Source organism: Talpa europaea, assembly GCF_964194135.1.
Source record: "Talpa europaea genome assembly, chromosome: 1".
Classification (NCBI taxonomy): Eukaryota; Metazoa; Chordata; class Mammalia; order Eulipotyphla; family Talpidae; genus Talpa; species Talpa europaea.
The window spans coordinates 62,670,611-62,696,990 of record NC_140073.1 but is presented as its reverse complement, the minus strand read 5'-3'; the positions used below and the strand labels follow the sequence as shown (position 1 = coordinate 62,696,990).

General features: G+C 43.4%; 1 protein-coding gene across 2 annotated transcripts in view; it reads left to right on the top strand.

Moving 5' to 3' along the window:
* Positions 1-24,991, top strand: part of WDR33 (WD repeat domain 33) — a gene marked incomplete at its 3' end in the record, with an annotated part of 68,864 nt that extends 43,873 nt beyond the window's left edge. Inside the window, exons 7-22 of one of the 2 annotated variants that reach the window (XM_084236561.1) lie at positions 3,917-4,043; positions 5,140-5,294; positions 5,392-5,470; positions 5,852-5,962; positions 6,369-6,463; positions 6,661-6,747; positions 6,949-7,088; positions 8,008-8,160; positions 8,787-9,875; positions 12,722-12,830; positions 15,621-16,059; positions 20,583-20,746; positions 20,856-20,948; positions 22,713-22,925; positions 24,525-24,641; positions 24,888-24,991. In XM_084236561.1, coding sequence (XP_084092687.1) covers positions 3,917-4,043; positions 5,140-5,294; positions 5,392-5,470; positions 5,852-5,962; positions 6,369-6,463; positions 6,661-6,747; positions 6,949-7,088; positions 8,008-8,160; positions 8,787-9,875; positions 12,722-12,830; positions 15,621-16,059; positions 20,583-20,746; positions 20,856-20,948; positions 22,713-22,925; positions 24,525-24,641; positions 24,888-24,991 — 3,275 coding nt within the window. Of the gene's footprint in view, positions 1-3,916; positions 4,044-5,139; positions 5,295-5,391; positions 5,471-5,851; positions 5,963-6,368; positions 6,464-6,660; positions 6,748-6,948; positions 7,089-8,007; positions 8,161-8,786; positions 9,876-12,721; positions 12,831-15,620; positions 16,060-20,582; positions 20,747-20,855; positions 20,949-22,712; positions 22,926-24,524; positions 24,755-24,887 lie in introns of those variants that run through there. The other variant, XM_084236560.1, reaches the window with a different exon arrangement.
* Positions 24,992-26,380: the final 1,389 nt, after the last annotated feature.

Here is a 26,380-nt window from a genome sequence, read left to right as displayed (position 1 = left end):
ATTCCATTTGTGAAGTGGTCGCATCCTTTCGTGGTAAAGGAAACTATCTCAAGATTTTTATTTGTTTCTGCATGTATTTCTTTACACTAACTAGATATATTTTACTTTTTTTTAATTATATGGGTTTATATTGTTGCTTGTGTTTTAGATATATAGGATCTCTGCCACTGGGTGTTGTCACCATACTTCACCGGTAACCGAAATTAATATAGTCCACCACACTTCACTTTCTCCCTCCCCACTTTGTCTTCACGCCTTGCCCTCCCCGGCCCTCCCCCTCCCCCTCTGATATACTAAGTTCTGAGGTCAGATTTAGTTTGGCTTTATTTGACCGTTTGGCTTCTCTGTATCCCACATATCAATGATACCATGCAACGTTTGTCTCTTTCCCTTTGACTTAGTTTGTTTAGCATAATCCCCTCCAGCTATATCACCTTGCCACAAATGGCAAGAGTTTGTCATTTTTGACAGATGAGGAGTGTATCATTTTGTATAGATACACATGGGTCCTCATCCGCTCCTCTCTTTGGGCACTTAGGTTGTTTGCATAGCTTTGTCATTGTAAATAGTACTGCAATGGACCCAGGAGGGCAAGTTTCCCTTAGAATTAGTGCTTTTGAATTCTTTGGTCAGAAGAGTGAGATTGCTGGGTTTTATCGTTATGACAGATTCATTTTTACTCTTTTGAGAAACCTCTTACTGTTTTTCATAGGTGCTGGACTATTCTATATTCCCACCAACAGTGTAAGAGAGTTCTTTTTTCTCCAATCTTTACCAGCACTTGCTAAACAGATGTAATTTCTTTCTTTTTTTTTTTTTTAAAGATCTATTTATTTATGCATACAAGAGCTGGGGTACAGGCCAGAGATGTGGGGAAGGGTGAGAGGACTCACCACAGAGTGTAAAGCAGAACAGTGCTCTGAGTGAAATACACTGCTGAGGGGAGCAGTGGGCGAGGCAGGAGAGGTCTGCTGTGCTATGTGGGTTACTCCCTGGCCGGCCGGGAATCGAACTCATGCTGCAGAAGCTATGGTCTGCCTCATAGGTTGCATCTCAACCCCTTGCGCCACCAAGGAGGCCCTGTAATTTCTTTTTATGTGATAGAAGTGCCCCAGAGAAGATGCCTGTGAAGAATGTAAACCTTTTTGCATAGTGCATCATATTTAAGTACTTTCTCCTCTTTTCCACTCAGATTTGGTTGAAATTCATACATGTCTATAAATATAAGAATTTTAGGTGATAGTGGTTTACAAAGTTTTAAAATTCCCTGGCCACCTCTTTTGAGGGTAAAATTGTTAATAAAATGTCTTAAGGCAAACAAGGAACTGGGGGGACTGAATTGTATCCAATTTTTCCGTTCTTAGTTCTTTTTTGTTTTTTTAAGATTTATTTATGCATACAACAACTGGGGTACAGAGGTGCAGGGGGTGAGAGGATTCGCCAGAGACAGAGGTGGGGAACAATACAGGAAGATCGACTGAAGTACACCGCTATGGGGAGCAGCAGGCAAGTCAGGAGAGGTCTGCTGTGCCATGTGGGGAGCTCCCTGGCTGGGGATCGAACTCGTGCTGCAGAGACTGCAGGCAGTTTCATAGGTTGTGTCTTAACCCCTTGCGCCACCAGGGAGGCCCCTTAGTTCTTTTTGATAAAAATCAAAGCAACAACAAATCTCCCTTTTCCACCACCTTTTTTTTTTTTTTTTCCAGATTTTATCTATCTTAGTGTAGAAGAACTGGGGTATAGGCCAGAGGTGCGGAAGGTGAGACTGCTCACCAGAGACAGTGGGGAGCAGAGTAGGCAGATTTACTGAAATACACTGCTGAGGGGAGCAGTGGGTGAGACAGGAGAGGTCTGTAGGCCATATATAATATAGGTTAGCTCCCTGGCCAGGGATCAAACTCAGGCTGCGGGGGTGATAGTGTAAGACTTAACCCCTAGGCCACCAGGGAGGCCCTGATATACTTTATAGAAAATATAGAAAAGAAAATAGAGATAAATATGCTGGACCTTAATACCACTACCCTGCTCAGTTTTATTTCTGTTAACACTTTGATGTCTAGACGTCTTGCCTTTTTCTCTCTCTAGATGTGTACAGAGTCATAGTGTTGATTTGTTTGCCTTTTATAGTGAAGTCATCAGGAATGCTACATACACTCGTTATGTATAAATAGTATCAAGAACATTTTAGTCACAGCATTAACTTATGTATAAGATCATTTTAATATGTGCATCATATTCCTTGCTCACATATGCCATACTGTATTTTGTAATATGTTTACATCTTATTCAAGGCATTTAAAAATAAACTACAGGATCTCCTGTATCATGCAAAAGGTTAAGTCTGAGCACTATGAAGCTAGCCACTGCCACTGCAACGCAAGTTCAATCCCCAGCCAGGGAGCTACCCACATGGCGCAACAGACCTCTCCTGTCTCGCCTGCTGCTCCACTCAGTTGTGTATTTCAGTAGATCTATCTGTTCTGCTCCCCACTCTGTCACTGGTGAACCCTCTCACCCCCTCGCACCTCTGGCCTACACCCCAGCTCTTGTATGCATAAATAAATAAAATAAAAATCTTCTAAAAAATAAAAATAAAGTTTATTAGCAAGCATCCTCATAGATGAATCTTTTTGGACATTGTTGCCCTCTCATAAATTCTGAGACAGAGTTATTGAGCTTATAGGATATGTACTTTTTCTTCTGGTTGATCAACAGTGACAAATGGTTGTCCAGACAGTTGGTGTCCCATGCTCGCCAGTATGGGATATTATCTTTAGCTAAAATCCATATTTGAGAAACACATTGCTCATCTTCTGAATCACCTGCAAATTCACTATCCTGTGAAGGTGCCTCTAGAGCTATCTTTCTTCCCTACTTCCTTTTTTTCTGTTATATACCTCTCTTCCCACCACAAACTTCATAGAAGCTGAAGTTGATAATAGTTTAGAGAAGGAGGTGTTTCAAATTTTCCATTCTTCACCTGCCCCTTAGTGAATTTGCTACATAAAATATTATGGAGGTTCATTTAGTATAGCACCCAATTTTTTCAAAAATCATTCTCATTTCTTAGTTTTATAAATACTGATTTTCACTTTTGTGACCTTTAGTAATTGTTAAGTGAGCTTTTTTTGTGAAGTGAGCCTATCCTTTAAGCACAGAGTTAAGAGATCTATCTCTGGAATCCTGTAGAGCAGGTTTAGACCCCAACTCCTGTTTGCTTGTCGACTTGCTTGGGAATCTAGGACATGTTATTTAATCCCTTCTGTCCTTCTATTTCTTTACTTATAAAACAGACAATGCTAATCTATTCCCCAGGATTTTGTGAGGACTTCAAGAGAAAAAGGTTATGAGAGCTTAACACATAGCACTCAATAGCATAGCTGTTATTATCCTCTTATCTGATGTGTGCATGAAGCAGTGATTATTTTTCTCATTATGTATTTCAATAAATGATCAGAAAGATGAAATGCTTTTCCTATCATCACATCTAGAAAGTGGTGATATCAAAACCTGAGCTTAGGACTTTGGATTTGTAAGGACTTCTGAAATAGAAAAACTAATGTGAATTATGTCTAATAGAATAATCCAGTATAACAAGTTTGGAAAGCTCATATATGGAGGCTTGAGAGATGCGGCTTCCAAAAAGCCTTGACTGGCCTACTGGCAAGTAGGTGAGATGATGAGGTTAGTTCCTAAGAGGTGTGGTTCCTGTGCCTTCTGGCATAGAAGGAGGAGTCTCTATCTGAATGTCTTCCTCCCAGACACAAAGACCAAAGAGTCTTTAAAATGTTTAAGATGAGTGAGCATTAAGATTAAAACATTTAATAGGTTTCTCTACTTTGGTTTAAATTGGAATGGAGTCCTGCTTTAATTATATATGACTGATTAGGTTTTTATCTTAACTTGTTTCCGACAGGGCATGGTGCTGATGTGAAATGTGTAGACTGGCATCCAACAAAAGGGTTAGTTGTTTCAGGAAGTAAAGATAGTCAACAGCCAATCAAGTTCTGGGATCCCAAGACTGGGCAGAGTCTTGCAACACTGTAAGTGATGGGAACCCCACCTGGGTCCCTAAACAAAGGGGAACAAAGCTGCCTGTATTCTTTAACTTTTAGCTTTCTTTCCTCTCATGTGTTCTTGAAAAAGTCGTTTAGACATCAGATGGACTTGTAGCTATAGACTTCTTAAAAATAAATGTGATTTTTCTCTAAAATCCCAATAAAATAAGGCTTGATTTTTGTTCTGCCACAAATAAATTTAATTTGGGTATCATGGAGGGTGGTGGGGGTGGAATGAAGGGTGAGGAGGAGGTGGTTATTACTGTTCTAGCTCATTTTTTCTCCTCCTCATAATATATTTTTGACACTGTATGGAGGTGATATGTGTGTGTGCCACCTACTGGAATACAGCCCAGCTTTCTCCATCTCACTGCACCTGTTTATAGAGTTTTCCCTTCATTTTTGAATCTGCTTTCAATTTTTGTCTGAGGTGTTTACTTATGACACAGCCACATATAATTTTTGGATTATCTATAAACCTCAGTTTAATGAATATATTAACTTTTTTTGATCAAGTAGCTATACTGTGGCCCTTCTGATTGGGAAGTGAGCCATAACCAGAGTGAGCTGGTTGGAGCCAGGCTGCCTCATTAAACAATTCCAGTGGCCACTCCAGCATAGGACACCTGTAAATGGTGCCCATTGGAGATGTGCATTGCATAGGCCTTAGCTTGTAGTGTTTTTAGTTCAAATTAACCCTCAAACTATCTCCTGCCCCTCTTGATGTTTTGTCTTAATGAGAGGAACAATGAATTTTGAAAGTTTAATGAGCCTTATTGAATATTAATTTACATTTAAAGTGCTCCCTCTGTTTCACAGATAAACTTTTCTATACAATTTTAGCTCTGCTGCTATTTTAATTGCTTAACGAAAATGCTGTTTATAATGGAAATTATTTCTGCCATTGACCTGTTTTTCAAGTATACTTTTTACTTTGATCCTGTAATTTTGCTTACTTTATTACTTCTAGGCCAACTTCTTGCCATCTTGATCCATGTGCTTGTCAACAAAAATGGCAATTATACCGAGTTACACTTGTTCTGAATTCTGACAGATTATTTTTTTGGTACTTTGTTTCTAGTCATGCGCATAAAAACACTGTAATGGAAGTGAAATTAAATCTCAATGGTAATTGGCTACTTACAGCATCACGTGACCATCTTTGTAAACTTTTTGACATCCGAAACCTGAAAGAAGAGCTTCAAGTGTTCCGAGGTCATAAGAAAGAAGCCACAGGTCAGTGACTATGATATACTTCTCATTCTGATGATGACTTATAGGCTTCTGAGACCCTAATTGTTTTTTTTTTTTTCCTTGTGGTTTGGTCTCACAGCTGTGGCCTGGCATCCTGTTCATGAAGGACTTTTTGCTAGTGGAGGGTCTGATGGCTCTTTGTTATTCTGGCACGTTGGGTATGTTCTAGTTACTATGTAAAGATGTTACTAACTTTGTGAAGAGAGCACATGAAAGTGTAAAGCATGACCAAGTTTTGTATTTTTCTGCGTGTCCTGTTATCAGAGACTCCCTCTGTGTTTTGATGTGGGAGTCATCAAGGGAGAATAAAACAAATTTCCTTGCTGCTCATGGTGAAATCATTCTTGAAGCATTTTCCCCTCTGCAGTGCTTTTTGGATAAAAGTCTGTTACTGATGACAGTTCATTAGCCCCAAAACACATGCAATTGACCAGATTTAAAGTAATAGACTTCGATGACTTGTGTTACACTAAAAGAAAATATTTGTTGTTGCTTGGTAACTTTTGTGAAAAAGACTTCTTTCTGTGGTGCTATTACAGGGTAGAGAAGGAAGTAGGTGGGATGGAGATGGCCCATGAAGGAATGATCTGGAGTTTGGCTTGGCATCCTCTTGGACATATTCTCTGCTCAGGCTCAAATGACCATACTAGGTAAGCTTTAGGTAAAAAATAAAAAATTGCAAAGAATGATTATAGTTAGGAAGCCTCAGGAAATACACACACAAACACATGCATGCATACTTTTAAAGATTTGTTGATTGATGTAGTAATTGTATTCCAACTTAATTTTAGAAATATTTTTGAAATAGTTTATACATTTTTACAAGAAAAAGAGGTGTTATGACCTGTTATTTCAATTTTGCATGACCTGTTATTTCAATTTTGTTTTACCTTCTGATTTGAAAGAAAAAGTATGTCTGCATTAAAATTTTTCAGAATAAAGACATTATAAAACATTGTTGCATTTACCAAGGAACTGTTTATAGAACTATTAAGTGCTCAGGAAAACACTAAATCTATGTACCTCTCCCCATCCTCATCACTTTTATTTTGATAGCAAATTCTGGACCCGAAACCGACCAGGTGATAAAATGCGAGACAGATATAATCTAAACCTATTACCTGGAATGTCTGAAGATGGAGTAGAATATGGTGAGGCTCTTAAACATTTTTCCTTCTGATATTCCGTGAAAGTGTTAGATATTGGGAAGATTATACAATACTAATTTCACTTTTTACATTTTAACTTACAAATCACCAGCAGTGTTTCCTTTTTATAAAGTGATAATTTTACTGGGCTACTACATTTGTAAAATCTCTATTAACAATGGATGTGTTGCTATTTATAGATGACCTTGAACCTAATAGTCTGGCAGTAATTCCAGGGATGGGAATACCAGAACAACTAAAATTAGCTATGGAGCAAGAGCAAATGGGTAAGAGAAGTTGTACCTGTAAGTTTTATTTTATAAAATTTTTGTAGGCCTATTTAATATCTTTATGAGTTATTTTGAAAATGCCATAAAAGTGATGTGAACTACATATTACTCAAAATCTCTTCTTCTAAAAATATGTTCATTGATGTAGTAACCAATTTCTTTCACTTCCTTGACTAAATACTCCTGTTTATGTTACAGGGAAAGATGAATCAAATGAAATTGAAATGACAATTCCAGGTTTAGATTGGGGAATGGAGGAGGTAATGCAAAAGGATCAGAAAAAAGTACCTCAAAAGAAAGTTCCTTATGCAAAGCCCATTCCTGCTCAGTTTCAGCAGGTGAGTGACTGAAAATGACCCTTCCTCATCCATGCAGTGGGACATTCTGTTTAGAATCTAATTGAAGTTCAGAAATGTGTTTCTTTTGGATAATCTCATCTGTTGAAAGTATTTCTGTATTGTAGGCTTTTTGGGAAGCTTCTTCACATATCTCAGGCATTCTTTTTTTTTAAGACTTTATTGATTTTATTGATTTTTGCATAGGAGAACTGGGGTGTAGGCCAGAGGTACGTGTGTAGAGAGAGGCTTCATCAGAGACAGAGTAGGGAGCAGAGCAGGCAGATCTACTGAAATACACTGCTGAGGGGAGCAGCAGAAGAGACAGAAAAGGTCTGCTATGCCATATGTGGTTTAGCTCCCTGGTGGAGAATTGAACTCAGGCCATAGCGGTGATACCACTGAGACTTAACTCCTAGGCCACCAGGGGAGCCCCTGTCTCAGGCATTCTCAAACATAATTCCATCTATTACATTTCAGTTAGCAGTGAGTTTGTTATGAATCTTCTCTAGATCGTCTTCCTTTCTCTGCTTATCATCCAAGCAGTCTGAGGAAGGAGGAAAAGAGGCTTGCAGCAGAGAGTATGTTGACTGTCTTCTACATTGTTTGTCTTCTGGCTTATTTGTCCCCCCAACACAAAGTACATGTGCTCTTTTGAAGCAGTACGGCAGCTTGCATTCTTAATAACCTATAAGGTCCTACAACTTTTATCAACTTGGGGATTTCTACCTGGTAATGAACTTGCGAACTTTATTCCTATGTCACTAAGAATCATTAGAGATAAAGACAGTACCTGGGCTGGGCGAACTGACTTGTATTTAGTAGCTTGTTATGAGCCTAGGACATTGTAGGATGATTTTCTCATACTATCATTATAAGTTACACTTTCGGGGTTTCTTTTCATGTTCTTTTCTTTCCCAAGGCTTGGATGCAGAATAAAGTTCCAATCCCTGCCCCAAATGAAGTGCTGAATGATAGAAAAGAGGATATTAAATTGGAAGAGAAGAAAAAAACGCAAGCAGAAATTGAGCAGGAAATGGCCACGTTGCAGTATACTAATCCACAGCTTCTAGAGGTGTGTGAAGTTGCAAAGTAGAGCCCAAGATGACCTAGGAGCGCAGTGGGGAGGTTTCTTACTGATGCACTTAGTGAGAAGGCAGGGCCTCGTAGATGGGTCTGATGAGTGCCACCATTTCTTGCTACTCTGTGGGGAAGCTGGTTTCTAAAAGAATTTTATTTCTTAGTCTTTTAAAAGGAAATCAGAAATAGTGAGTAGAGGTAAGGTGAATGTATATTTTTAGTAGAAAAGATAAAGCCAACATAGTTTAATTAGGATTTATTTATTTATTCAGCATAAAATAATTTTTTTTCTGTCAGCTTTAGAGCAGGTAGTTTATTCTTATTTTTTCTACCTTTGACAGCTCCTAAGAATGCTAAAATGCTAGTAAGTTATTGGACTTCCCCTGATCAAGATGGGTATAAATTGTCCTGAATGCTGTTTCCTAGCACTTAAAAAAGAAGCAGTGTAGAGTGAGTCTGGAAGCCTGAGTAAATGTTATATGGATTCTAGTCACTGTTGGGGTGTTGAGAAGGCAATGCCTTATGTTTGATGCACCCCCAAAGAAATAAGTGATAGCAACATTGTCATCTTCAAGCGCTCTGGTTTATTAATCAGTATGGTTTTTCTCTTTTTCTTTCCAGCAACTTAAAATCGAAAGACTTGCACAGAAACAAGCTGAACAAATTCAGCCTTCTCCTTCACCCGGTACTCCTCTTCTTGGACCCCAGCCTTTTCCAGGACAAGGTCCAATGTCTCAGATTCCTCAAGGTTTTCAGCAACCCCATCCATCTCAGCAGATGCCAATGAACATGGCTCAAATGGGGCCTCCAGGCCCACAGGGACAGTTTAGACCCCCTGGACCCCAGGGACAAATGGGACCACAAGGTCCTCCACTGCATCAGGGAGGTGGGGGGCCACAAGGATTCATGGGACCACAAGGGCCCCAGGGCCCACCCCAGGGAATGCCGAGGCCTCAGGACATGCATGGGCCTCAAGGAATGCAGAGACATCCCGGACCTCATGGCCCTTTGGGACCTCAAGGACCACCTGGACCACAGGGTAATTCTGGCCCTCAAGGTCATATGGGTCCGCAGGGTCCACCTGGCCCACAAGGTCACCTAGGCCCCCAAGGCCCACCTGGTCCTCAAGGTCATTTGGGCCCTCAGGGGCCTCCTGGTACTCAAGGTATGCAGGGACCACCTGGTCCCAGAGGAATGCAAGGACCTCCTCATCCTCATGGGCTACAAGGTGGACCAGGGTCTCAAGGGATCCAAGGTCCTGTTTCTCAGGGACCTCTGATGGGATTGAATCCAAGAGGAATGCAGGGTCCTCCAGGCCCCCGAGAAAATCAGGGTCCCGCTCCCCAAGGGATGATGATGGGCCACCCGCCTCAAGAGATGAGAGGACCTCACCCTCCAAGTGGACTACTGGGACATGGCCCTCAGGAAATGAGAGGTCCTCAGGAGATGCGAGGCATGCAGGGGCCTCCACCCCAAGGATCAATGCTAGGCCCTCCTCAGGAATTGCGAGGGCCTCCAGGCTCACAAGGTCAGCAGGGGCCGCCCCAGGGCTCTTTGGGACCTCCACCCCAGGGTGGCATGCAAGGGCCCCCTGGACCTCAGGGACAGCAGAACCCGGCAAGAGGGCCACATCCATCTCAAGGGCCAATACCATTCCAGCAACAGAAAACAGCTCTGCTAGGTGATGGGCCCCGTGCCCCCTTCAATCAGGTATTGTCTATTTCCAACTTGTAGGCATTACACTTTGGGAAAATACACTCTGCACTGAGGTGGCACTTCTGGGTGCTCTGATAAGGAGTCACAGACATTATAATTGTCTTTCAAATAATTAGGGCTTGAGAAAAGCCCTTATTTCATCTTGAAGAAGGAAATAAGGATAATTAAATTGATCTTATGACATGAGTTTTTGGTTTTCAACCTATGTTTTTAGTAGAGGCATTTCCAGAAAAGATCAAAACTCAATTGAATACAGGTTGTGATTGTCCCAGAACTCTAAGAAAGCTGTGGTCCTGAGGAGAAAGCAAGATGACCTTGAGTCTATCACACTACCTTTTCTGAGTCCTTTACTTGGTAGTCTCACTTTTCATGGGCCTGCCAGCAACTGAACCACCTCTGAGTTTCTCGCAGTTATTACTTTTTTTTTTGTTAGGATAAGGTGGGTATTTAACTCACAAGTATACTATATACTGTGATCTCACTATTTGCTTTTCAGTGAGTACTTTTAAGCATCTCTGAATCCATAATTGAGCATTCTCAAATCATGACCCTTATGTGGGGAATGTTTCTACAGAAATTTTCTTGGCCCTTTTTCCAGGAACTGTGTTTTTATTTTTCTAGTTTTCTCACCCATCCTCTGAGCTTGTGCTGGAGAGGCAACGTGAGTTTTTAGGTTGTTTGGAGTAAATTACAGAAAGTCCATATGAGTATGAATAGATTCAGTTCCTGTTAGGCCCTGTTGTTTTTATGTTTTTCTGAAAATTTTGTAGTCTTGAAGCTGTATTTGGGTGTGAATTACTGGGCTTATGTCCCCAAGGTCTTGTCATGGCTAAAAGTAAGTGAATTAAGTGTGCTATTGACTCCCTGGGTCTTCACTGCAAGACACTTGAGTCACTTGGCAGAGGGCATGCAGTAGGTACTGTGTATAGAACACCATCAGTTTTGTTTTTTCAAACAACTCTGAGGATCTGTAATGTGAAAATGATTTTTGGATTACTGATTTAAAATAACTAGCTGAATGGGTAGGCATATATTATTCTTCACTAGATTTTCCAGAACTTGAACATGTTTGAGGGTACTTGAGTAAATTTTCAGATTTTATTGGAATTTTTCAGAATGAGTAAACTCAATCTAGGTTTATGGTCCTAAATTGCCCTAAAACTTAAAATGTTATGTATTTTGTTTATTTGTGTTTTTATAATATTTATTTACCTAACTTTATGGTAGTGAATTAGCACTTTTCATTTGGGAGAGAAAAACAGTGAACTTTAGTTAACACATAGGAAATGATAAACATGTCAGATTCAAGAGTACAGGCCTGAATTTCTGGGACAATTCTATAGGAATTTTTATTGTATCATGTAGTAAAAGATTTTGTACATGGGAAACATAATGACTGTAAAGATGGAAATATTAGTAAAATGAGGGTAAAGGTATAGTATATTTTAGGGCATTTCAAATGTCAAAGGTTTCCAGATGAAAGTTTTTGCTTATATTTCTTATGTACTGAACTCTGGCTTTCTTCTTGCACTTTGAATAGACCAATTTTTTAAAACCCTTTTTTTTTTTTAAGATTTATTTATTTATGCATACAAGAACTGGGGTACAGGCCAGAGGTGCAGGGAATGAGAGGATCCATCAGAGACAGAGTGGGGAACAGAACAGGCAGACTGACTGAAACACACTGCTGAGGGGAGCAGTGGGTGAGACAGGAGAGGTCTGCTGCACCATGTGGGTAGCTCCCTGGCCGGGGGTCAAACTCATGCTGCAGTGGCTGTGGATAGCTTCATAGGTTGTGTCTCAATCCCTTGCGCCACCAGGGAGGCCCCTAAAACCTATTTTGCTCAGCTTAATTAACTGTCACTACCTTCAGGCAACCATGAAATAGGTTGGTAAGAGGGTTCCTTGGTAAAACGACAGACAACAAAGAATTGTAGATGTTGCTGGCCTTGATTTGGTGATGGCCACATAGGCCTACAGTTTTACGTCCGCTATCAAGACTGCTCTTTACTGTTGTGGTTTAGAATGTGATGAAAGTTGTTTTGCTATGGATGTTTTTGAAATTGAGCTATTTTTGCAGTAGATAGAGGTACTAAATCTGGATATACATTTCTTTGTCAAGTGACCCGATCTGTAGTCACTGTACAGTGTGTGTGTGTGGGGGGGGGGATCAGAATTTAGATACAGTAGATAAAAATACAGAATTCGAAGGCTGTGGTAGGAGGGGGTTGGGCAGTAAGGAGATTAAGAGGATTGATTGGACCAACAGGTCTGTGTCAGACAGTAGCTGTAAGAACCTTCAGCAAGTTCCCAGCTGACTCTACTGGGAATGAATAGTAAGGTGCTGAGGACAGGGGCAGTTCTTTTCAAACCCAGCCCTGACCTCTTGAAAGGACTGATTATTTCCTGTAACTGGAAGGAGTTGTGGATATCAGAACAGAGCTAACCTATCCTGGCACATTTCCAGGTCTTTAGTTTTGCCAGAAGCTCCTCCTCTGTGCAGAGTGTTGTCACTGTGTTATGGCTGTTGCTTTTCCATTGAGGCGCTTCTTTGGCATACCAGTAAAGATCTAGCTTTAACTAAAACTTAGCTGTGGGCTTTAACTAAAATCTAGCAGTAGGCTTAACATTTAAGTTTTTTCTCTAATTATGGTAAGAAGTATATCCTCTCCCACCGTTTAAGGCCAGTCTTGCTATGATGTCACTAGCTATCTATTTATGCTGCAGGCTTTGGAGCAATCTAGTGTTTTTATTTTTATCTTCTCACATGATAATAAATTTGCTATTCATGAAGCACAAACCTATAATTTCACACCCCTGTTTTAAAAACATCTTTTCAGGAAGGACAGAACGCAGGCCCCCCACCCTTGATACCAGGCCTAGGGCAGCAGGGAGCACAAGGTCGCATCCCCCCTCTTAATCCTGGACCAGGACCTGGCCCTAACAAAGGTAAATATCTGCTCGGCTGAATAAGAGGTTGTATTCTTCCACCTTTGTATAAGTCTTACAAGAAATAATTTTACTGGTCAGTAATTGATAGAATAAACACTAGGAAAAATAGGAGCACAGTCATTTCAGGTAATTGCTTTTTCTCATGTTATTTTCATAGACTTGCTTTAGTTAGCCAAAAAGGCTACCCAGAGAAAAATACCCTCCTTGATACCAGAAGGTCATGGTGAAGCTGCTGGGGCCACTCCTGCCAGCAGGGCCGGTGCCAGGATCGGCCTTGTCTGTCTGTTGGACAGAGGTGGGGGTCCCTGTGCTCATGAAGGCAGTGCGTGCTTTTAGCATCCCAGAGGGCCGAACTGTTTCAGTTAAAAATGGTTGATGGTACAGAGAATTCAGAGATTTTAAGTGTTTTTAAATAGTTCCTCTAAATTGTGTCATCTATTGAATTCTTCAGCTGCTTTCATTGTTGTGCATAATTTAAAAGGAGAAAGCAGTGCCTCGGCTTGTCGGTATTGCGGAAGCACAGAGTTGAGGATTGGTAGTGTTTAGAGCTGAGGCTATTGGGAAGGTAGGAGTTGATCTCAGTAGTCCATAGGTAGCCAGAATCCTTGTTCTGTTGATGCTGAAGTGTTCAACTCTCACACACCCACATGCAGACTTGGGGCAGGAGTGAAATGGGCGGGCGGGCGGGTGGACGGGAAGTGAGACTAGGGCTGCGCGTGATGGCAGGCGATGGATGGAGATGTTACAGTTGGAACACCCCACACACCTCTCTTTTCATTTTTAATTGGCTAAGCCTACAGCACCCTGTGGTACATGTCAGGTTTCTTGCCCCCGCTCTAGCAGCTTAAGAGAAGCACTTGTTGGCCCTGGGACATTGGGAATTTAAAGCTTGGTTTTGAATCGATACGAATTATTAGAGGTAGGAAATGCATAGAGAAAGGAACGACGGGAGTGTTTACTTTAGTTCCACTGCATGGAAGTCATGGCCAACAGGGAAAAGAGAACGAAACCATCAAGGTTCAGTCTTTGAAACTGGGGATCTTAAGGAGAGACTTTGATCCACAAAGTATAGTAATCAACACACCGAGAGCCTGCCTCTCTTCCTCTCCCTATCCTGTGTCTGTCTCTGCCTGCCCCGCTTCTCTTTACACCCCCCCCCCCACCCACCCTCTTTCTCTCTTCTTCCTCCTCTGTTTCCCTCCCGGGGACCAAAGGGAGAAGGGCGAGCCGAGAAAGTGGCCCTGCCATCCCCTACTGGATTAACCAGCACCGCCGCCCCATCTCCGGTGGTCACATCCCTTCTAATTTGTAGTGGTGGGTTTCTTGGCGCAGGATGCTTTTAAACAGATAGGGGTAATGGGAGGATTAATATTCCTAGGTAAGTCCAAGTGGAATGTGCTCAGCTTCCTCAGGTCAAAGATCTGCCATGCCTGAGATCATAGAAGTTCCAGCACCACTGTCAGAGAAGCCATTAGCTGCGGAACACACTGAGAAGGAAGAGGGCTTGTCTGTCAGCAGGAAACAGACCTGGGGTGTTTGCAAGCTGCACAGTGGCTGTTGGGAGGTGCTTGTCTCAGCGTGGGGAGGACTAGTGTGCTGAAGGAAATATGAGGAGGCAGAGGGACAGAAAGAGCTCAAGAGAGAGTCCTAGTGTTTTGTTTTTATGCTGAGATCTCCAAGGTTTTATGCACGTTGAGTGGTGAGGAACGATTGACCTGACCAAGAGAGATGACGAAAAATGGAAGTGGGAAGAACAACGGAAGGATCAGATTCGTGGCTGGCTGTGCCTGCTACAGCGTATCCTGCTGCCAGGGAAATGCAGGGAAATGCCGGAGCTGGGCAAGTGGAGGCATTTCTTTTAAAAACTTAGTTAAGCAATGTGTCTCTATGCTACCTTCTTTTTAAAAATATTTGATTTAAATTGTATGTTGACAGAAGATAGGTGTTAATTTACAATAACTATAGTAGCTCAGTGGCCAGTAAAACAAATCCCTTCAAAATTAGGTGAGCTTAGTTGACCATCACATATTTAATTGGCCTCTTTCCATCTTTATTCAGGTTTTGAATATATTATCTATATCAGATATTAAGAAAAAACAACCAAAAACTCGTACTGGCACTGCAAAGTGGTGGTAGCATAGTTGAGGAGAGGGCTTGTCATAGGAAGGGGCAAGGGAAAAAAGTGTTCCTGTTAAGCCTGAAAGTGAGTACAGAGGGGTTCTATGGCCAGTGCAGATATAAGAGAGACCCTTGGATTTACAGAGGATTTTGTTAAGGATCCAAATGTGTGTGTTAGCGGTTACGTTGAATGACCTAGGGGTTAAAGGAGCAACATCTGAGATAATGGTCAGTGCAGCTCCACACCCTGGGTGGGTTTTGCAAACCTTTCGAGTGTAGAGGCGAGTTCCCACTGCCTGACCTGCAGTGTGCAAGTTCTCTTCCTTCCCCCCCTGGGGTTGCTGGAGCAGGTAAGCAGAGTGAAGCCTCTGGAAGGATGGGGCAGGGGAAGGGAAGCTCTTTCTAATGTTTTCTAATCAGTCCTCAGGGCAGCTGCATCTCCCAGGAGGTAGTAATCTGCCTCAGGTCAGATGGTTCCACTGCGGGGCTATGATGACGCTGAAATCCAGGACAGGGTGCTTCAGGGGCATCTGCCTTCTCAGCATGCTTGCGCACCCAGGAGGGTAGACATTCTAAACGAAGAGTGCTTTCTGAGCCTTCAGGATGCTCCCAATCAGAGCTGTGTTGGCAGGGTTCCTGGAAGATAAAAGTCAGCTTTGTTTCCTCTAGGTGATGCCCGCGGCCCCCCAAACCATCACATGGGTCCGATGTCCGAGAGGCGACATGAGCAGAGCGGTGGCCCCGAGCACGGTCCCGAGAGGGGGCCTTTCCGGGGTGGCCAGGACTGCAGGGGGCCCCCGGATAGGCGCGGCCCTCACCCCGACTTCCCTGATGACTTCAGCAGACCAGATGACTTCCACCCTGACAAGCGCTTTGGCCACCGATTGCGTGAATTTGAGGGGAGAGGAGGACCTTTACCACAAGAAGAGAAGTGGAGGCGTGGGGGTCCCGGGCCTCCCTTTCCTCCTGATCACAGGGAATTCAGTGAGGGGGATGGCCGGGGGGCAGCCCGGGGCCCTCCAGGAGCATGGGAGGGCCGAAGACCTGGAGATGAACGATTCCCCCGGGACCCTGAGGACCCGCGTTTTCGGGGGCGCAGAGAAGAAAGGTGGGCTGGATATTTTTTGGGTCCGTTTCATTTTTCCTGACGTCTTTTACGTGTTCTCTCCACTAAAGTCTTTCTTCTGAGGAGCTAGTAGAACCACTGTGCTATGAAGGGTCTTGAATCTGACTAGAAATCTTCTGTTCTTCTTGATTAGAATGAGAAATGTGAGATCTATAGGCTGTGTGTAAAGGCATTATTAGGTGGCTTTTGCATAATTGCCTAAAGATCATAACAAAATCAAATGAAACTAAAAATAATCTTGCTGTTAAACTAAAATTAGGTTGAAGTCAGGCTTGACCATTCAGCTTACTTGGGGTAAAAAAGAGGAGATGGTGAAAAAAATAAGAATTAGGAAAATCTTTGTTTATTCACCACTGTCCTCAGCACCTAGAGCAGTCGTGGTGACACACTGCAGCTGCGCAGTCACCATTCAGTAATCTGTTAAATGGGGACAGCTGCTTGAGCAGATTCAGTGCATTCGGTGGTGCACTCACTAGTCAGCTCAGGCTGCCTTAACGAAGCACCAGAGCCTGGTGGCTTAAATAGCAGAAATGCATTTTCTCAGTTTTGGAAGCTGGAAGGCCCACAGCAGAGTCCAGCAGGGTCAGTTTGTGCTGAGAATGCTCTTCCTGGCTCCGGCCCCCCCCCCCCCCACCCCGTGTCCTCGAATGAAGGTGCAAGAGAGTGAGCAAGCTCTTACTAGTCTCTTTCCAACAAGGGCATAGTCACGCCACAAGGATCCCACCCTTAGAACTTCATCTAACCCCAGTTATTTCTCAGCTGTCCATCTCCAGAGATCTTCACACTGGGACTTAGGGCTTCAACATAGGGATTTTGTGGGGGCACGTAAACATATAGTCCATAATAGGAGCTATTTTCTGATTAAGGCCATTTAGATTCTTTCTGTCCCTTTGTTACTAGAAAAGTTGAACGGTAGATAACTGGTCAAAAGGAGTCCTGTTGTCTTTGGAGATTGTGCCTTGTGCCCGCTCATCTCTTGTTGACCACCCCAACCTCCCTTACCTTAATAGTTGGGGTGGTGGGATGGAAAAGTAAAGCAAAAAGTAATAAATGTAGGATAGAAAATCAGCCCTTTTATAAAGTGATCAGTGTTCAGACAAGGATAGTTAGTGAATGCTAATGATTGGGGAAGGGATTGTGGTGAACTGGGTATGGGGTGGGGGGCCCAAATGTCACCCCATAGGGTACTTAATTGCAAAGGAGAAAAAGTACTTTTGGAATAGTAAAATTGGGTCTCCACCCACTGTACATCACAGTGAGACAAATTGGCATCATTAAGAGCTAAGCAGCATTTGCCAAAATTGTGCACCTGAATCTAATCACGAGGAAAGACTCAGATAAAATCAAATGTGGTACTTTCTAGAAAACACCTGGATGGACCCTTCCAAAAAGTCAAGGTTAAGACAGATAAAATACAGAAGGGGAATGGTGCTAGCTTGAGACCACAGAGACACGACCGCTGTATAACGGTGCGTGATCATGGTCGAGAGCTCTATTGAGAAACAACTCTGAAGGACATTTTGAGGACTATGGAAGAAATTTGAATTGGACTATAAAGTATTACGTGTTATTTAGTATATTTACATACACTAAATAATAGGTAGAAGAATGTCCTTATTCTTAAAAGAATTAGGGATTAAGCATCAATGCTTTTCATTAATTTTTTAATTTTTTTAAGCATCCTTGTTTATTTTTTTACAACATAGAATATCTCCCCTTAGGTGTGGTCACCATGGTTTCCCAGCACCAAAGCGCCCCCAGCCCTCCACCACCCTCCACTGCACGCTCTTCCCCTCAGTTCTCTGCTCTTTCCCCCCACCCTCCCCGAGTGTGTCAGATCTGTGTCTGCTTCAGGGTCAGCCTTACTGTGTGTCTCCTTTGGTTCATCTAGATGCCAGATAGAAATGAAACCATCTGGTTCTTATTTTTCTCCTTCTGGCTTATTTCACTGAGCATGATCCGTTCCAGCTCCATCCATGTTGCCACAAATGGCATGAGTTTATCTTTTTTGATCTCTGAATAGTATTCCATTGTGTATGCACCACATCCTCTTGACCCAGTCTCTGGGTTGTTTCCATATCTTGGCTGTTGTAAATAGTGCTGCTATAAACATAGGAGTGCAGGTTTCCTTTTGAATGAACATTTTGTGTCCTTTCAGTAGATTCCTAGGAGCAGCATCACTGGATCATAGGGTAGATGCATTTTTCGTTGTTGGGAGAACCTCCTTGTCTCCATGGGGCTGGCCAGTCTGCATTCCCATTAGTATAATAGGGTTCCTTTTTCTCCAGCACTTCTTGTTTGTGGATTTTTTGATATGGGCCATTCTCACAGGTATGAGGTGTTTTGGTTTTGGTTGTGGTTTTGGTTTGCATTTTGTGGTTTTGGTTTGCATTTCTCTGATAAATAACTATGAGCATTTTTTCATATGTCGGTCATCTGCGTGTCATCTTGGGAGAAGTGCCTGTTTAGCTCTTCTGCCCTATTTTTAAATGATTTAATTTTTTTTAATGTTTTCTTACATTGTTGTTAATTTGTCTACAGTATTTGATTTCTACCCTCAGGTGTAGTCCCCATAGTTCTCCCACTCCACAGCACCCATGACCCATCACCACAGTCCCTTGTGCTCTTCCCTCCCCTGTTTTGACCCTTTCTCCACCCCCCATCCCCCACCGTGGGCCTCAGGTCTGTGGCAGCTTGCAGGTTTCGTCTTTTTCCTTACCTTTTCTTTGGCTTCTCAGTATTCCGCACATTCGTGCAACCATCCATCGTTTATCTTTTTCCTTCTGATTTATTTTGCTTAGCATAGTCCCTTCCAGTTCCATCTATGTTGCTGCAAGTGGCATAAGTTTATCTTTTTTGATCACTGAGTAGTATTCCATTGTATATATGCCACGTCTTCTTGCTTTCTACCCATTTTTTGATTAGGTTGTTTTTTGGTTTTTTTTTAAGATTTATTTTTTATTTATTTATGCATATAAGCACTGGGGTACAGGCCAGAGGTATGGGAGGGCGAGAGGATTCACCAGAGACAGAGCGGGGAACAGAACAGGCAGACTGACTGAAATACACTGCTGAGGGGAGCAGCGGGCAAGACAGGAGAGGTCTGCTGTGCCATGTGTGTAGCTCCCTGGCTGGGGATCAAATTCATGCCATTGCGATGATAGTGATGAGACTTAACCCCTATGCCACCAGGGAGGCCCAGGTTGTTTTCTTTTTGAGTTGTATAAGACCTTTGTAGACCTTTGTTATCAATCCCTTATTAGATGTATGGTGTGCAGATATTTTCTCCCACTCAGTAGGGTGTCTCTTCGTTGTAGTCACTCTTGCTATGCAGAAGTCAGTTGTCAATGTTGGCAGCTGATTTTGAAATGATTTACAAAATACTTTTGTGTATAGAGAGACAGGCAAGATCTAGGTGAAGTAGGTATAACATTTTGTAGTTCCGTTCTTTGAACTTTACTGTCAGTTTGAACTTTTTCAAAATAAAATACTGTGTAAAAGATAACTAAGTGGAGACTCAAGAAAAAGCAGAAGGCTGAGAGGAAGCCACAGCAGATGGTTCATGCAGGCTGACCCTGTGACCTTGCTCCCTTTGCCCCTTTCTCCAGTTTTCATGGCTGCTTTTGGTCTATACCTATGCAACTTTCCTGCTTGGAGATCTCTTTTCTGCCTCCTCTCCGGGTCTGCTGCTGTGCTGTGCTTCCTCATAATGGTTCTGCTTCAGTAATACCCCTACCAACTTAGTTTCTTAGACCCAGGATTCCTGAGAGTGAAATTATCCACCAGGCAGGGCTCTAGGCTGCCAGCTAGCCAGTGGGTGGACCATCCGTAAGCCAGGTGTCTACTTGGATACCTGTTAGCTTTGTAACAGGACCATTGGTGAGATTCACGGCCACCCCTGCTGGCTCTGAGTAGACTGAACCAGCAGGCTGGAGAGGACACATGCTCTCAACGAAGTCACTGGCAGGCGTGCGTCTAAACCTGCTTCTTTCATGATTACATAAGTAATATTCACTGTGAAAATGTAAATGATAATGAAAAATACTAGGGAAGCGGTGATAAAGAGCCTGGGCTGGGGTGAAGCCTGGCTGAGTTCAAATCCCAACACTCACCTGTGCCGTAATCTGTTTGTGCTGGGTGTTCGCGTGGGCAGGGTGGAGCTAATAAAAGTACTAGCTTCATCTGGCGGTTGTGAAGGTGAACTGAAATGAAACAATACATGTAAAGCTCTTGGCATGATATAGCACTTAAAAATGCTTGCTATTACTATTCCTAAAAGCCTAAAAGAAAATTAAAATAACCCTACATTCTGGTATGTTTCCTGCCTGTCTGGTTTTGCCTGTAATGTTGGGACGGTGAAATGTGTAATTTAAAAAATGTATAATTTTTTCTTCCATTTAACACTGTATCCTATTTTCTCATATCATTATGCTTCTTTGAACCGTGAACTTAAGAGCTTCCAGGTATTCCCTTCGGTAAATATTTTGCTGCTTTTTTCCTGACAGCTTTAGAAGAGGAGCCCCCCCAAGACATGAGGGCCGTGTTCCCCCCAGAGGAAGGGATGGTTTTCCCGTCCCTGACGACTTTGGTCCAGACGAGAATTTTGATGCTTCTGATGAAGCTGCCCGAGGAAGGGATCTCAGAGGTCGAGGTCGGGGTACCCCCCGAGGTGAGCATGTCCAGAAGACACCAGGGCTGGAAGGATGGGGGTACAGAGGCAGGTTGTGGACATTCCTGAAATAGTCTGTGAGCGTGGTGTCGTCTGTTCCATCGCCTAGGAGGACGGAAGGGTTTACTTCCCACTCCTGATGAGTTCCCTCGATTTGAAGGAGGACGGAAACCAGACTCTTGGGATGGAAGTAGAGAGCCAGGTAAGGAAGGAGCACTGCCTGTGGCTTATGGATATCTGAAGACCAGCAGTACAGAGCGTGGTGAGGACTCCTGGAAGCCTGAGACTTTCCCAGAGTCCACCAGGTCTTCTTGCTCCCAAATTACTCTACACGGGAGGCTGCACTGTCGCTACATCTCTCAGTAGCATTTCATCACAGTAGGTTCAGTGCAGAATCTCCTGCATTGAATATATAGATACAGATATATATAACAAGAGCCTCCTGGGTGGCGCAGGGGGTTAATTCTCAGCCCTATCAAGCTATCGCCAGCCACTGCAACGTGAGTTCAATCCCCGGCCAGGGAGCAACCCACAGGGCACAGCAGACCTCTCCTGTCTTACCTTCTGCTTCCCTCAGCAGTGTATTTCGGTACATCAGCTGTTCTGCTCCCCACTATCTCTGGTGAATTCTCTAGCCCCCTCCCACCGCACCTCTGGCCTACACCCCAGGTCGTTTTTTTTTTAAGATTTATTTATGCATACAAGAAGTGGGGTACAGGCCAGAGGTGTGGGGGGGGGGTGAGAGGATTCACCAGAGACAGAGTGGGGAGCGGAACAGGCAGATCTACTGAAATACACTGCTGAGGGGAGCAGCAGACAAGCCAGGAGAGGTCTGCTGCTCCCTGTGGGTTGCTCCTTGGCCAGCCGGGGATTGAACTCGTGCTGCAGAGGCTGCGGACAGCTTCATGGGTTGTGTCTTAACCCCTTGCGCCACCAGATAGGCCCTACACCCCAGTTTCTTATATGCATAAATAAAAATAATTTTTTTTTTAAAGATTTATTTATTTATTTATTTATACAAGCACTGGGTACAGTCAGAAGCACGTGAGGGTGAGAGAATTCACCAGAGCCAGAGCGGGGAGCAGAGCAGGCAGAAAGATCCAAGTATACTGCTGAGGGTAGCAGTGGGCACGGCAGGAGAGGTCTGCGCGCCATGTGGGACCCTGGACGGTGGCCGGGAATTGAACCGGTGCTGCAGAGGCTGTGGGCAGCTTTGCAGCCCAGTGCTCAACCGCTGCGCCACCAGGGGAGGCCCAAAAATAAATCTTTTTTTATAATTTTTTTTTAAGATTTATTTATTTATACAAGCACTGGGGTACAGACTGGAGGTGCGGGAGGGTGAGAGGATTCCCCAGAGACAGAGCAGGGAACAGAACAGGCAGATGGACCGAAGACACTGCTGAGGGGAGCAGCAGGTGGGGCAGGAGAGGTCTGCCATGTCATGTGGGCATCTCCCTGGCCAGCTAGGAATCGAACCTGCGCTATGGAGGCTGCGGACAGTTTCACAGCGCTCCGCTCAACCCGCTGCACCACCGGGGAGGCCAATAAAAATAAATCTTAAAAAAGAAAGTACTGTTTTTACTAAATTTTTTTTTTTAAGTATCATTTGATGGTTTAGTCTTAATTGATAACATGACAAATATTACTAGATATAATTCTTATAAAATCTGTTTGGGGTCTTCAGTGATTTTTAAGAAAAGACACATCTTGAGACTGAAAGGTCTGAGAGCCACCTTTCCTGTCTCTTGCTCTAGGAGGAAGGGATGTTGATTTCTAATCTTCACCTTTTTACAGTGTAACTTCTGCCTCGCCTACAGTGGGGATTCAGGGAGTGTTTCTTGCACGAAATGAATGTTGGTTTTCAAGTTGATCCTGGTCCTGACAGTAGTTTCTGTCTGCTTTGGGCACACTGTGATGTAATGAGATTGTCAGGCTCTCAGTCTTATGATGCTGCTTCACATTTCAGGGCCGGGCCATGAACACTTCCGCGATGCTCCCCGCCCCGATCACCCCCCTCACGACGGCCATTCCCCAGCTAGCAGAGAACGGTCCTCTTCTCTCCAAGGCATGGACATGGCGTCCCTGCCACCTCGCAAGCGTCCCTGGCATGACGGGCCAGGGACCTCAGAGCACAGAGAAATGGACGCCCCAGGGGTGCCTTCTGAGGAACGAGGCAAAGGTAGGTGGAGTTCAGTGATTATACCTGAGGCCCGCACTACAGCCAGCCGGTGGGAGCGCCCGCTTGGTGACTGCAAGCTCAGCTTCCACACCGGTCTCCTGCAGTTGCTTCCAGAATCTCCTGGTTCGTTCAAGTTTTCCTCTGTGCTGACAGGCTGCCTCTGCACTCTGCTCTTCTTTTCTGAGGAACTCCTGCTCTGATTGGCAAGTGTGCTCCCCACTTGTGGCCCACTCTGCCCCCTCAGGCTATCCTCAGGGGGGGAATCGTTCTCTTTCAGGGACTGGTTTTTTTTTTATTGTAAGCCTGGAAGGAAGACTGCTTGTGCTCACTTTGGGTAATGTGATCTGAAGAAGTTATTTTAAGCTCCTTGCAGTAATTTCTATTACATGAAACTTGGGATCTTTATTTTAGAGGCAGCACTGTTAGCCAGGAGCAGGGCCACCTACTACTGCTGCAGTTCTGGGCCTATGTTAGACCGGGCAGTTGCATATGTGCTCTGGTAGGCAGGCTGCTGGGAAAACTGCTCATGGGCCCGGCTTGTGCTCCACTCTTGTCAATCGGCCTCGTGTTTACAGTCCTCCATGACTAAGTTCTACTTTGTGTTTTTGACAATTTGGCTCTTCTCCAGACAAAACTCTCAGAAATTACCTCCTGTGTCAGATCTCTCCGCCCAGGCACATCTTTTCTGTTGCTGGTTGGTGTGGTCATTGTCTTGGACTTTCAAGGACACCTTTCTAGTTGTCCAGCCAAAGACAGGCTAGTATAGAAAACGACATCCTAGTTGACAAATTTTCTTGCCTAAAGAACTTCCCCATGGGCCTGTGCTGCACTTTATAAGGAGAAAAAAAAACAATTATTCCTGTGGCTAGCTTTCTTCTTCACCTTAAGTGAATTCAAATTCCATTCAAAAATTTAATAAAGTTGGCAATGGTGCATTAAGGTAGATGTGGCCAAATCTATCATCTGATGAGAAAAAAATTAGAAGTCAGAATTTAATAACACTTAAAAGTTTGTGTTCAAGTCTGGAGCATTTAATCTTGGGAGAAATAATTCTAAAAGCCATTGTTTTTTCAAATATTTGACTTCACTGTTTAAAAGATGACCAAAGGTGTCACGTAATCATGGGATAACCATAGTAAACACTTATCCTGGTTAGTGTACCTGTAATTAACATCAACAGTTTGGGTGTCTTTGTGGCTTCCAAAATTAAGTTGAGTTTTCAAGCCTCTCCTCAGAGTACCACTAGTAGCACAGAAGAGGGAGACAATAATTTCCATAGACTGGCGACATGGCCTGGTGTGGTCCTTGACTCCCAGAACATGCTCCATGTTTCTCTTGGTCTCTTCTCATCTTGGTCACTGCTTGGGGAATCTTGTCAGGTTGAAGCTGAGGGCAGGGCCAGGAGCCAGGATGGCAGTGACGTGCAGTGGTCAGGAGGGTGGGCTGTTCCGAATGCTCTACTCATGTCCTCAGATTCTCTTTTAAACAAAGTCACACAAGTGTTCCACCCTCATCATCCAGTGAAAGTTTGTACCAGGAGTTACTGATTTGAACAATTTCTGATTTAAAGTCACAAGTGAAATCAATGTTTCATTTCAGGCCGAGGGGGCCCAGGACCTTCCCAGAGAGTGCCAAAGTCCGGGCGATCCAGCTCCTTGGATGGAGATCACCATGATGGCTATCACAGAGATGAACCTTTTGGGGGCCCTCCTGGCAGTGGGACTCCCTCGAGAGGGGGCCGGAGTGGCAGTAACTGGGGTAGAGGGAGTAGCATGAACTCTGGCCCACCCAGGCGAGGAGCTTCAAGGGGTGGCGGGAGAGGTCGGTAGAAGTGGGGGCTGAGTAGCCCCATGCCTCTCTGGACAGTATTTAAGAACTTCTTGTGGACTTACTAAGAGAAACAAAAGGAAGCCGGCACCATGTAGCCCTGAGCTCTCTTGCGGGGCTGATGACCCCCCGGAGCCATTAACGAGATCTTCGAGAAGAGACTGCTGCCAGCTGCACCGAGTAGCGGGCCTTGTTTTGTCCTGTCTGCCCTCACTGCCCTCACTCCCACTGTTTTGTGAAGATAAAAGCTGGAATTTTTTTTTTAAGTGTCACAAGACATGGAGCCCCTCCACAAATTTAAGTTCATGTCCTATCGGAAATTTGTTTCTATATGTACAGTTTGTCAAAGAAAAAACATTAAGTTGTTTTTGTATGAATACAGAATGTGATTTACGCAAGGATTAACAGAAAACTACTTGTGAAGTGCTTGCCGTAAGGAAACGCTGTTTCCATTGCATCTAGTCTGCTGAGGGGTGTGCAGTGAAGGCTGATACTCATGAGCAGATCTGATGGGAACCACTAAGTTGTCTACATCTCATGTTAACTTTTCTTTTTAAGCAAATTCTCACCTAGCCATTCTGCCACACTTACCTTGGCAAGAGTGGTAAGTACTTTAAAACTTTAACCTAGTTTGAAGTAGATCCAAAGCTTCAGACATGCTCTGGCAGAAGTTAAACTGAAGAAACTTAAATTTCCCATCAAAGTAGGGAATTCTCCCGACTGTACATCTGCCAGCAATCACACGGCACATGTCAACTGCCTTCTTTTTGATGAAAGACAGGAATGAAAAATGTACTCTCTTAATTACGGTAAATCATTTCACAGGATGTCTAAATGGAAAAGGGACCAAAATATGTCTTAAAACAATTTGCAAAATGTAACTTTCTTCCCTGCCATACTAGCTAACCTAGAGCCAGGAAGTTCTTGTCCACAAGCTTCCTTTAGTTTTAAATGTTGTATTTGACCCAGTTTTGGCTGGCAGCCAAAAGTTCAGTTTGAGAATACCCCATGATACTTTTTATAAGAAAAAAGCTTTTATTATTGAAAGAACAGGCCTGAAGCTGCCTTAGCATTCTCATTATGGCTCCAGCTTCAGTTTGGCATTTGAGACAAAGTTTAGTAGTGCTAGAAATCTCAGTAATTGCTTAGAAAAATAACCTGGGCATAGTTGGACAGTGTATTAAAAAACTAATTGATTCTCTACTAGTGTAAAAAATGGTGAAAGCTAAGCTCCATCTGCAGTGAAAAAATGTGCACCACACACAGCTTTTTGTGGTTATCAGGATCTAGAGACTATAAGCGAATAATTCCCACTTACTCTGAAATTTATGTCCTGCTTATTAGCACCTCACTGTAAATACAGGACTAGGAGGCTCAAGACTGAGGTTTGTGGATACTTTTTATTTGCTCTCCACTGGTTTGGCTTAAAAAGAGGGAAGTTGTCATCAAATCCAGAGGCTAATCCCATAGTGAGACAAGGCTCTTTTCCCCAAGATGTAAGAACTTGCCATCTTGACATTGACATTTTAGGCTGTAAATTTAAACACACAAGAAATACATCTCTGTAATCAGACAACCAGATGACATTTTGAGAATGATTTAGGGAAAACTCAAATCTTCTCTATGTA